The 12644-nt window shown below is 42.4% G+C and overlaps 1 protein-coding gene across 2 annotated transcripts in view; it reads left to right on the plus strand.

Annotated features, from left to right (window-relative positions):
* ascc1 (activating signal cointegrator 1 complex subunit 1) overlaps positions 1 to 11032 on the plus strand; it is a 56289-nt gene extending 45257 nt beyond the window's left edge. For both annotated transcript variants that reach the window (XM_072583527.1, XM_072583528.1), the window contains exons 9-10: positions 1103 to 1182; positions 10084 to 11032. In XM_072583527.1, the coding sequence (XP_072439628.1) occupies positions 1103 to 1182; positions 10084 to 10200 (197 nt within the window). In that variant the 3' untranslated portion in view covers positions 10201 to 11032. The remainder of the gene's footprint in view (positions 1 to 1102; positions 1183 to 10083) is intronic.
* Positions 11033 to 12644: the final 1612 nt, after the last annotated feature.

A 12644-nucleotide genomic window follows, 5' to 3' on the forward strand; every position in this document is an offset into this window, starting at 1 on the left:
TAGTCATTATGGTGAAGCAGCTGGACGCTGAACAGCCCCTTCAGGGACAGACGCGCTCATGCCCACACATCTCTCAAGGGCTAACCATGTCGATAGGAGGTGGTGGAGGAGAGGGATATCAATGCCAGTGTGCTCCAGTGCAAAGAACTATCCAACACTCAGGACTTCGTGTTTGGAGCATCTGCTGCAGAGACTCAATGGGAAAAAGCCACAATCTGATGCCCTCTTGTCATTGTTTACTGAGAGCCCAGAACTAGAATCACAAACCCTTCGGCCTGGATATTTGGCAGCTTGCCAACACCTTCTCCAGGAAAATTAGGAACGGGCAATGAAAGCTGGCCTGTGGCCAAACACCCAAATTCCCTTGAATGAATTATTGAAATAAACTGTACATTGTGAATTGAATTGAAGCTATCATTGCAGTGCCTCACTACCATGACAGGATGCCATATACTGTGATCCATGAGACATAAGCGCAGAAGTAGGTCATTTAGCCCATCGGGTCTGTTCAGTTTGAAGGAATTTGAACTGCGTTGCACTTGTTGTAATCTGAGATTTGAATTGAGATCTATCTTTATAGATGGAAATGTATAAAGCATAGTTTTGGTGTGGAAAACGATAGCTATCCTGACTAGGCCAGCATTTATTGCCCATTGCTAATTGTCCAGAGGGCAGTTAAGAATAGACTACATTGCTGTGGGACTGGAGTCACATGTAGGCCAGACCACGTTAGAATGATAGCTTCCTTCCCTAAAGGACATTGGATTTTTCTGACAATTAACAATGGTTTAATGGTTACTTAATTCCTGATTGTTTTTTATTGAATTTGAATTCCACTACTTACCATGGTGGGATTCGAGCCTGGGTCCTCAGAACATTACCAGGGTATCTGGACTAACTGTCCAGTGATAATACCATTAGGCCTTCATCTCCCAAACAACTCTTCTAAAACTGATTCCAAGCCATCGGAGTTTTGCAGACAGAGTACCAATACATGCGAGTCAGGGATGTTTCAGAGGTGCATCCATAAACTTTGTATTTGTGGTTGCAGTCTAATGACTAGCCTGATCCCCGAATGATAAACATTTTTGTCTCTTTTCAGTGGAAGGTCGAACCAGTGGTGCTCTGGGGAAGCAGAATATGCGTGAAAGGGAGTCCTTTGATGCAAGAAACATGTTGAAGGTTGGTTACTTAGAAGCAAACATCGATTAGGAAAATAAATATAACTGTACACCATTAACTGCAACTTGAAAAATATTCTGAGCAGCTACTAGTTGGCCAGGTGACTTGATGCTCTGACATTGTGGTGAGCTCTAAACAGATAGGTCCCAGATAAAATGCCTCGGTCTCTCATCATAACTGAGACTGTCCAATGATATTGAAAGCAGCCTTCCCCAAATTTAGCCACTTCTGCACTATCCTTGTCCCTTTCCAGAACATGTTGAAACTTAGATTACTATTCCCAAAATGCTTGCCCACTGAAACCTGAACCACTTGACCAGCTTCATTCCCTCGGATTAGGTTTCTCACTGCCCCATCTCTAGTAGGACTGTCTACATACTGGCACTAAAAGTTCTACTGAATGTGCTTTAAAACTTCCAACCCCTTTAACCCTCTCACACTAAGGTCATCCCAATTAATATTACAATGTTCCCCTCCAGCAATAACCCTGCTTCTCTCGCACCTTTCCATGATTTGTCTACACACCTACTCCTCTATCTCCCTCTGACTGTTGGGAGGCCTACCGTATGGGTAATCTCACCCTTTTTTTTAGTATCTAAACTCTACCTAAATGCCTCATCTGAAGACTCTTCTAGGACTCACTTCCTCATTACTGCACTGATGGTTTCCTTTGTTAATAATGTGAGGCCCCACCTCTCTTACATCTTTCCCTCTCACCACCTCCATTGTTCCTGAAACTTCTAAAATAGATATAGTTTAGCTTTCTAGACCTCCCATGTCCCTAATCCTGCCCATGTCTTCTCTGCCTTCTGTACTGTCTTAGCATTTATTCTATATCTGCTTAGTCCTTGCTCCTGACTTTATATCAATGCCGTGCCCCCACCCCACCCCACCCCACCCCACCCCCAACCAAATCAGTTTAAAATCCTCCCCAACTGCATGAGCACACCTCCTTATCAATATATTGGACCCATTCCAGTGTAGGCACAACCCGTCCAGTTTGTGCAGATCCCACCTGCCTCCAAAGCTGTGCCAACGATTCAAATAATCTAAAGCCCTCTCTCCCCTCCTACAGCAACCCGTTGGCAACACAGTCATCTGACCAACCTTTTGTTCCTTATTCTCAGTGACACTGGAAGTAATCTGGAGATTACATCTTTAGTAGTCTTCCTCTTTAATCTACTACCTAATTCTCTAAATTCCTGCTGTGGTACCTCATTTAGTTTCTTTCACCCAAGTTGCTGGTACTGATGTGTCCAACGATTGCTGGCTGTTCCCTTGCCCTTCAGAAATGATGATCTCCGTGATGGGCATACAGCAAACTAAAGCCCGTGGGTGGGGCAGCTTCAGATGGTGCATTTTTACTGATTGCTGAAGAAACCAGGCAGATTGGTCTCAGATGCTGCCTGTGAAGTGGTTACCACATGTGGTGGGTTGTTTTTGGCATTGGTGCCTGTTGACAAACTGCTGTAATCATCACGATGATGATGATGATGATGATGATGCATACTGAACCAGACACACTGCCCATTTCCCTTTAGTAATCACAGAATCCCTACAGAGCGGAAGCAAGCTTTTCGGCTCATCAAGTCCGCACCAACCCTCCGAGAGCATCCCACGCAGTCCCAGCCCAATCTCCGGAAACCTACGTTTCCCATGGCTATCCCACCTAGCCTACACTATGGGCAGTTTGGTGTGGCCAGTCCACCTAACTTGCACATCTCTGGATTGTGTGGAGGAAACCTGAGCACCTGCAGGAAACCCACGCAGACACGGGGAGAATGTGTAAACTCCACACAGACAGTCACCCGAAGCTGCAATTGGACCTGTGTCCCTGGCGCTGAAGCAGCAGTGCCAACCACTGAGCCACCGTGTTGCCCATTATTGGCTAATAATTCATATCTGTGAAAATGGTTGTGTAGGACTTTCATGTCATGCTGGCAAGCAGAGCTTTGAGTGTTCACCTGATCATTTGTCTTTGGCTACCTCATCATGTAAAAAATCATTGTGTGTGTGTGTGTACATCATCCATCTGCAAATGTATCTGAGCCAGTGTAGTGACCTCTGCTTGATGAGGGGGCGAGCATCTTCGGGAGATTTCGTTTTGAGAGAGCAGTGGAGTTAAAAGTTACCTTTAAAAGCCTGACCTTAACACCGATGTGTAATCGACTATTCTGTGCACTCGGCTGTGCAATTCTATTTGAGAGTCTTGGTGAGTGTAAGAGATGTAGAAATTACTCTAAGGAATAATGCGGAGAGCAGCTGCAAGATCAGGCAATGAGCACTGAAATATGACAAACTCTCCTGGGGGATATCCATGTTATCTACCCCTTGCGTATATCTATTGGATTTGCAGGAAAGCTGTTACACTTTTGCCTTAATACTTAAGTAAATGAGGCATTTTCCACATAGAAGAGGTTTTGAGAGTGAGTTATCTGTGAATGTAAGGCTTCAGATGTTTTCACAGTGTTCAAGGTTACTTGATGATGACCTGTTTATCGCTAAATTGAATAAAATTTATCTTCAGTTTATTACTATCTATAATGTTAATTATTTTTCATCTGTGTGCACTTTTGTTTGCACAACCTGATTTCTAATCATGTTTTCACAGATTTTATGTCCATATTTTTCTGCAAAATCTGTCTTCATTCTTAGTTGCTTTCCCAGTCTTGCATTTTTTTTTCAGTTTACTGCAGTATCTTATGACATTTGCTAATCTGTGGAAAGTCAACTGTGATGATTTGCATCTCTTGCTCTCCAAATCCACTGTGCCAAGCAAGTTGATACCACAAACCATTTGCCCCGATCAACCCAACTGAGGCGATATGAGAATCACCAAATTTTTGTGCTGTGACAGTAATTCAGAGCAAGAATCACACCATGATTTGTGATTGTTAATTACTGTCTTCAGATTCTTCACCATTGTCTGACAATTGCAAGCACTGGCGAGGGTCAACAGAACACCTCACTTCCTAACTTGTCAAAATCAGGAAGCTGATCCTTTCACTGATAAATATATCCCAGAAACAATTTGTGATCCTAGTATTTTTTTCCCAGTGGGCTGAACTGCTTTATTTATTCTGCAAGTGTTTTTGTACCAGCTGCAAATTGACATTCACTTCCAGTCTCTGTCTTGGTTAGTCACGTCGTTAGTTCCATCAAAGCACAGTGAGCAAACAGCAACCTTTTGCGAACTAATCTTGAATTGTTCACTGGTATTTTTAGATTTGCACTGGACCTTGTCCTTCATAGTATTTTGACCAAAAGGCATTGCTGCTCCCCACTGCACTGCACAATTTTGTCCTTGTCGGGGAAAGTCACCGAACAATGTTTCAGCACTATTCTGCGTAACACTCTTGATAAGTTCACCATCTGTGAGAGATTTACCATGCATCAGAATGCAGCGTGACATTTTTGGAGCTTGTTGCTAACAGATAACCTGATTTGGTTTGCTCACTGAATCCAGTGGAACAGCAATGGCTTTACACAGCTCCTGTGCTAAATATACTTTCCCTATCTGTACCCTACACTCGCAGCTTTTGACTTGTCACCAGAAAAGTTTTCCAAGTTATAGAATCAATGTGCAACCACAAAAGTCATTTCTTGCATTCAGTCATTCTGAATCTTTCTCACCCCACCACTGTATTGTGCATTGTTGAATTTATCTTTCTTACTTTGTTGATTTAGTAATTTTTTTCTCTCTCTATAGTGATGATTCAGTGAGTACAATATTGTTTAAATTTTGCATCTCTGGTGTTCTAAGACTCTGCAGTAAGTCCCCTCCTGATAACCTGTTTTCAACAAGCCGCAAGATTGACACCATCTAAAACAAAGCAGCATACTTAACTGACATCGTATCCATTTACTTCACCGTTCAACACTCTGACTGCAATGTGTGTCAATTTACAAGACACACTACAGGAACTCACCAAGATGCCTTCAACATCACCTTCCAAACCACAGACTGTACCACCTAGACCGGGGATGAATGGAAACACCACTATCTGCAAAATCTCCTCAAAGTCACACTTCATCTTAACTTGCAAATACATTGCTGTTCCTTCACTGTCCCTGGTTCACCATGCTGGATCCCTTTCCCCAACAGCACAGTGGGTTACCTACACCAGATGGACCACAGCAGTTCAAAACATCAGCTTACCACCATCTTATCAACAGTGGTGAGGGATTGGTAACAAATACAGGTCCTGCACACAGTCCCCGTGTCCTATGAAAGCTTTTTTATTTTTAAAAACTGCTCCCTCTCATCCATGTGAGACTGTGCTAGAAGGGACCAAAATTATATACCATATAATGTACAGTGTATCATAATATGATCAGTCTGATCTATAAAGCCATCAAGTTGAATTTCCTGTAAGCATATGTGGGGAGCAATTTGCATCTTACTGATGTGATTTAAGATGCTACTTGTCTGTTTTATTTTGCTCCATACTTGTTTGGTTATGGCTGTATGATTGAGATTTGAGGCAGCCAGTTTGCAAGCATGGCACTTTGAAATGTGACAAATGCCCATAAGGCGCCAGATTCTATAAATCGATAAACAGATTTTATTTTGTATGACATGTATTCACTACCGTGGCATTAGAACAGCAGGAGAGCAATTCTTTTGCATTCAATGAGGAAAGTGCGTATTCCATCAAAGCAATTGCAGGCAGTAAAAAAAAACAAGTGTACCTATTTGAGCTCTGTGAGGAAGGCCTGGTGATGAGGCTCCCTCTGGTGTGATATTTGCTGTCCCCTATGGGTGGCCCAACATTGACGACAACAGACCTGGAACGATCAGCTTTGAATTTTCTCAGGCGTCTCAGCCCTTGGCAGGAAGTGCCATTGAGTTTAAACAATTCTGTGTTGAAATAGCAGCTGAGTCAAGGAGTTCATTTCTTTCAGCTGCTGCCGTGGGTGAATCTTATTAACCTGCATTTTCTATTTTAAAAATATATCCTCTGTCAATCTCATTAAACCAGTGGGGAAGGAAAGTACTGAATTAAATTGAGCCGTTTGTATTCCTTGTGCAGACAAGTGTCATCAGAAGTGGGCAGTGTAAATATAGAGTGAGATTTCAGAACAGCAGAAGCTCATTGAATCCAGTGAGTTCTTCCCTTTGGCCGCTATGTCCCTAAGTCTCCAAAATCTCATTCATTTATCTCATGAGATTCCATATCCTTCCTTTAATAATTAATACTGAAGCCCTTGAGGTGAACAAGTTCCAACGCCCATTAGTAGTCCTGTCTTAAAAAGTGCAAATGTTGGAAAGACTCAGCACATCTGTCTATGCCTGTGGTGAGAGAAAAACTAAGTAAATGTTTCATGTCAACTATGACTCAAGAACAAAACCCTAAACTCTAATTTTAACTTGTGTGCTTTGGAGTTTGAGTTCCTCAGCACCATGAGCAAATTAGTCTTGATTGTATTTTCCCTTTTCTGGAGATACCATCAATTATTTGGACTAGAAAGACTTGCCACGTTAGCCAGGACAATAGGTTCTGTACTCAGTAACGTAATTAATTTAGTGAGGTGTCTTGACCTGGTCGATAGTGTGGTGCTGGAAAAGCACAGCGGGTCAGGCAACATCGGGAGCAGGAAAATCCTGATGAAAGGTCTTTGCCCAAAACATCGATTCTCCTCCTCCTTGGATGCTGCCTGACCTGCTGTGCTTCTCCAGCACCACATTCTCGATTCTGATCTCCAGCATCTGCAGTCCCCGATTTCTCCCTGCCTTGCCCTAGTGACAGAATAGTATTATTTTGTTACAAAAGTCCAACCTTGACTGAACTTGGATGACCAACCTGAAAGTAAAGATGAGTATTAAATGTTGAATGATCTCAGGGATTTAAAAAAAAGTTTCGATGGCCGGCCAGTTTAGTTAGAAGCAGCTGCCCAGTAGAGTCTTAGAGATGTACAGCATGGAAACAGAGCCTTCAGTCAAACCCATCCATGCCAACCAGACATCCTATAAAAAAACCTAGTCCCATTTGGCCCATATCTACCTAAACCCTTCCTATTCGTGAACTCATCCAGATGCCTTTTACATGTTGCAATTGTACTAGCCTCCACCACTTCCTCTGGCAGCTCATTCCAAACACACCATCCTCCATATGAAAACGTTGCCCCTTTTAAATCTTTCCCCCCTCACCTTAAACCTATGCCCTCTAGTTTTGCCCCCCCACCCCAGGGAAAATAACCTTGGCTATTCACCCTGTCTGTGCCCCTCATGATTTTATAAACCTCTAATGTCAACCTCTTTTGATTTCTGAGAATTCATTGCAAATCTTGTCTAACTGCTTTCAGTATAATTAGCAGCTTTTGTACTAGAGGCTGTCACAACTCCCCCACATTGTAAGATGTTCAGATTTTCTATGATACCACTACCAAGCCATGATTTCTGACTATCGAAATGCTTGTTATAACATTTTAGGCAAGTTGGTGTAATGTGAGAGACTCTGCCCGAAAGAATTTGTGTTCTGCTGAAAATGAACCAGCTAATCTGATTTAGTCCCAATTTGTTAATCTCAGGGCCCTAAAATGGTTTTACCAAAACATTGTGCCCAAAATAAGAAGGAAGTTGTATCTAAAAGAAATTTGTTTCACATGTTATTTCCAATGGAGTAACTTTAATTTTTTAAGTTGATGGAGCAAAACTAAAATAATTTGTTAAAATATAATTGAGTAATTTTTTTTAAACCAAGCTCATTGCACATATGAACACATGTATTAGAAGCAGAAGTAAACCACTTGCACCTGTAGCCTGTTCTTGCACTCAGTAATGGTAAAGTCTCCATACTCCTAGCAGCACATAGCGCTGCTCTCTCATTTAGCACAGTGGTTCAGTTATTAGCACTGTTGCCTCACAGCACCAGAGACCCAGGTTCGATTCCAACTTGGGCAGCTGACTGTGTGGAGTTTACGTATTCTCCCCATGGGTTTCCTGTGGGTGCTCTGGTTTCCTCCCACAGCCCAAAGATGTGCGGTTTAGGTGCATTGGCTATGCTGAAATTGTCTATAGCGTCCAGGGAACAGCAGGCCAAATGGGTTAGCCATGGGAGTTGCAGGGATATGTTGGGCGAGATGGGATGTGGTTTGGAGGGTTGGTGTGGACTTAATGGGCCGAAGGGCCTGCTTCCGCACTGTAGGGATTCTGTGATTCTGGAGAAAGACAGCTGATGGTGGTTTTACCTGAGTGTTACTGCACTTCAGGCAGGGGGAGAGGATGAGAAGGAGAATCCTTTATGGTAACCTCAGCCAGTGTGAGAGATGAAACCATATTGGCATCATGCTGCATCACCGACTAGCACCTAGCTAACGCTCTGCTATTCAGGAAGACTAGTCCAATCTGATTGGGACCTCAACTTCACATTACCACCCACTGCCTTCCTTGTTAGTCAAAACTCTCTCTATCTTTATCCTAAAATATTCAAGAACTCCATCTCCACCACTCTATGGAAAGCAGTTCCAAAGATCCTCAACCTCTGAAAGATGAAATTCCACTCCATCTCTATCTTAAATGGAAGCCCTCGCTCTTTCAACTAGAACTAGCCTCTCCCAGGGGAGACATTCTGTCAACATCCATCTTGCCAATTCACCACAGAATATTGTTGGTTTCAACAAAATCACCTCTTATTTTGCCAAACTCTAATGGAAAAGGGTCCAACTTACCCAACCCGCTTTTATTTAAGGAAACCAGAACCGCACCGTGCACACAGGATTTCTTGTTCCATGTGTTGTGTTAAGTTCCAATTTCTTTAGAGTGAAGACTAATGCACCAACTTAAAATAGCATGAGCAATGCATAATGACAAGCCATTCAGCCAGTCTGTCATGTAAAGCGGTTTCAGTTTAGTAGGAGAAGGATCAAACTTTTGAATTGCAGGAGTTCAAGTATAACTGAATGAGGATTTTGGGTGTTGCACAGTGTAATAGTTAAAGTCATGGCTTTTATTGTATGGTAAAGGATCTTCTGAGTATATTGATGTATTCTTGGAGACCCTCTGACCTCTCTTCCAAAAGAAGCAGCAGCCCAAGAGAAAACTGCTGTCTTTGTGAAAATCGATGTTATTAGTAAAGCGCAAGAGGAACAATTCAACAGATACAAGCAAAATACTAAATTCTGCGGACACTGCTGTTTGTCAGGCATCAGACATAGAAATCGGAGCAGGAAATGACCCTCTAAGGATTATCCTGTGGAGGTCTGTTTGAAAGTCTGTGGGTGAAAGCTATATTCCCAGTATCTAACCTCGATGACTTTCTATTTGTTCAGCATTGTAAGGATTTATAGAAAATAAGAATACATAGTATCTTTCACTACATCAATAACCCAAAATAGTTTGCAGCCAATTCTCCTCAAATCAGTTGCTATTGTAATGCAGCAGCCAATTTGCATGCAAAGTCTTTCCAAAATATCAGAGTTTTATTTAATTTTTTTTATTAGTTCATAGAATACCACTGGTCAAGCCAGAATTTATTAGCCATCCCTAATGACCTGTCAATCTGTTTTTAGTGATGTTAATTGAGGAATAAAAAGTGGCAAGGCAAACTCTGAATAACTCCTATTGTTCTTTTCAATGGAAAGTTTTATGTCTAACTAAGATTGCAGACAGGGCCTTAGTTTAATGTCTCATTAGAAAGAACGGCATCTCTGGTATTGCAGCACTCCCTCGGTATTGCAGCACTCCCTTGGTATTGCAGCACTCCCTCAGTATTGCATTTGAATGTCAAGCTAACCCGTTGAATGTTGATCATGTAACTTGGGTAAGTTGTACATGATTCTTGTTTGGAGTGGGACAATTTTTCTTTTTCCACACTGTATTACACCAAACAGATTATTTTTACAGAGGCAAATTACTCCGTTTTGTAGTACCAGATAGTAATTATTTATTTTCTGTTGCAGAAGTTTGAAAATTACCATTTTGGTGAAGTGGAGTTGAATGCTGTGCACGTCTCCCAGAGGTTCTCCACTGAGAGTTCAGGATTCTATGCTTCTTCTGGTGCCATTGACTTCTCCTAAGGAATTGGAAGTGTTGGATGACAGGTCTCCAGCATAATGTCCCCCCGCCAGATGAGTCTTGCTACACAACTTGAACAGACAAACTCACTGGCTCAGTCACTGTTGGCCCATCTCGTTCTCATCAGGGTTACTTTTTCTGGAGTTAAGGTGTGTCCTCGCAAGAGCATGCTACTGGAACCCTGGTGATGACATATTTGTGCCTGGAGGTGAAGACCTGTTTTCACATCATAAGCCCCTTGCATTTTTTAAAAAGTCATCCCAGACTTTTACAGTAAAATATTTGCAGGATAAGTTCCTGCTGAATGCTTATTGGTTCGGGGTGATGTGTCCATGTTAAAAATGGTCCATTTTCCAGTTTGCTCAAATCAACTTGTAGTTCAAGTATAATGTGGTCAAAAGTAAAGGCCCATTTAGAGTACTGCACCTCAAGAGAATACCTTCGTGCTGCATCAATTTGACATTTTATTTTCCATACCCTGCCTTAGTCATTCTATGCTCCCTGAGTCAGATTGCCTTTTAATTTTCAATTTGGACTGAATTGAGATTGGCCGCATGTATTTTGTGGATGCCCCTTTGGGGCCAGCAGCCCAGGGAAGCTGTTTTTAAGGTCATTGTCCATCCACACTGCGCTCAGAACCAAAATGCAGAGACCAGAGTGGTGTTCCTGTTTAACCGGATCCCCTGATTGCTATAAGCGTCTGTCTCTCTATCTGTGGAATAGTTGTAGCAGGTACTTTGTCGCATTGTGTTGTGATAAGGTAATAGTGGAGCCTGGCAGATGTGGATATCGTGTAGCAAATAAATCATTGCAGACAAGCAAAGCCTAACCTAATTCCCTGCAGAATTTAGTCTCTTTTGGGATTTTGTCTTTTCTTGTCCTACAGCAGGCATAATTGTGAAAATCCAGGGCGAGGTGCAAGGTAACCATTTGGAAATATGAACTGAACCGTACACTGTACGTTCCCTGGAGGGAAAAGGAAAGAATTAAATGGTGCATATTATTGACCATGTGCAGATCACTGCAACTAGCTATACATATGTACTACTCTCTCTCGCGCACATTCTCTCACTCACTCACACACACTCATTCTCTCACTCTCTCACACTCTCACACATTCACACCCTGTGACTAAAGCCTTTAAAGGGTTCCCTTTGTCTAATTCCTGCAATAAAATCTGGAATTATAAACAACTGTGTGGACACGTAGATGTACACTGCAGTTTTGTGTGTCACATGTTAAGTATCGCATTAAAAATTCCAAATTCTCACTGCAGGCACTAGCTGATCCTAGTGCGTTGATTGAGGATTTATTCACCAATAAATGGATGTGCCAAAAAACAATCCCTTTCCTGAAAATACAAGCTGACAAATTTAAACTGGACAAAACAAGTATGAAATTTGATACTGTTGGAATGCCCGTGCCTGACCTTTATAATGTAGAATAGAAAGACTCTTCCTTTGGGGCACTGGCTGCAGTTTGAACATCACCCTTTTGGGGCAAGGTCCTCTCACTGCCTTCCTAATGGTCAGATGTGTGAACATCAAAGGGGGACTGGACTGAAATCAGCTTGGTTTTTTTCTTCCAATTTATTGCAAATTTATTCCAAATGTGCCTGTAAAGATAGAGAGAGCGATGCAGCACCACTGGGGCAGATGGTCATGGATGCCACAAAGTGGCTTGTTGTTCCTTACATATCTTTGAAATGTAGCCTTTGCTCCTATTCCAGCAATGCTTCACTTTCTCATCACTGTTTTTAAGTTTCTCTCTCTGACCATTCCTCCATCCTGCAGCCCTGTAACAAAGTGAGATCTCTGTGTGCAGTATATCCATTGTGGGGCCATTTGTACATGCACTGTTTTAACTACACCACCTTTGGTTGCTCTGTTCTCCAGCTGCCTGGGACCTAACCTCTGGCAAACTCTCCTTAAACCCCTCTGCCTCTCTCGGAGTGCTGGAGGTGGTGAGCGGCCATATTCTGAATCACAAGTGTATCTGTCATTTGAGCTGTCATCAAACCCACCTTGAGATATCAACAGGGATGATTTCCACCACGTCGGGGACCCAAGGCACCATTGCAGAACCAACTCTCGATGCAATTCTACATTTTCATTGCATCATTAGATCCAATCTGCAGCCAAACCACCATCTGCTGCAGCATTTAAAACAAATGAGCTTTCTGCCGCTGCTGCTGTTCCTAGCTGCCACATTGCCTCCCTCAGCAGTTCGATAAGTTCATATGAATTGAAGATAATTATTGTCATCACTGTCGCTCTGTCAGCAGCCAGGGGAAAAGTGGTGGAATCGAAAGCAAAATAACGCGGAGGCAGGAAATGAAAAACAAAACACTGGAAAGCACTCAGCGTGTTCGGCAGCAGCCGTTGAGAGTAAAAGAGTGTTGACATTTCAGGCTAATGACTTTTCATCAGAACCGGAAGAGCATTTG

The sequence above is a fragment of the Chiloscyllium punctatum genome, chromosome 13 (assembly GCF_047496795.1).
Source record: "Chiloscyllium punctatum isolate Juve2018m chromosome 13, sChiPun1.3, whole genome shotgun sequence".
Taxonomy (NCBI): domain Eukaryota; kingdom Metazoa; phylum Chordata; class Chondrichthyes; order Orectolobiformes; family Hemiscylliidae; genus Chiloscyllium; species Chiloscyllium punctatum.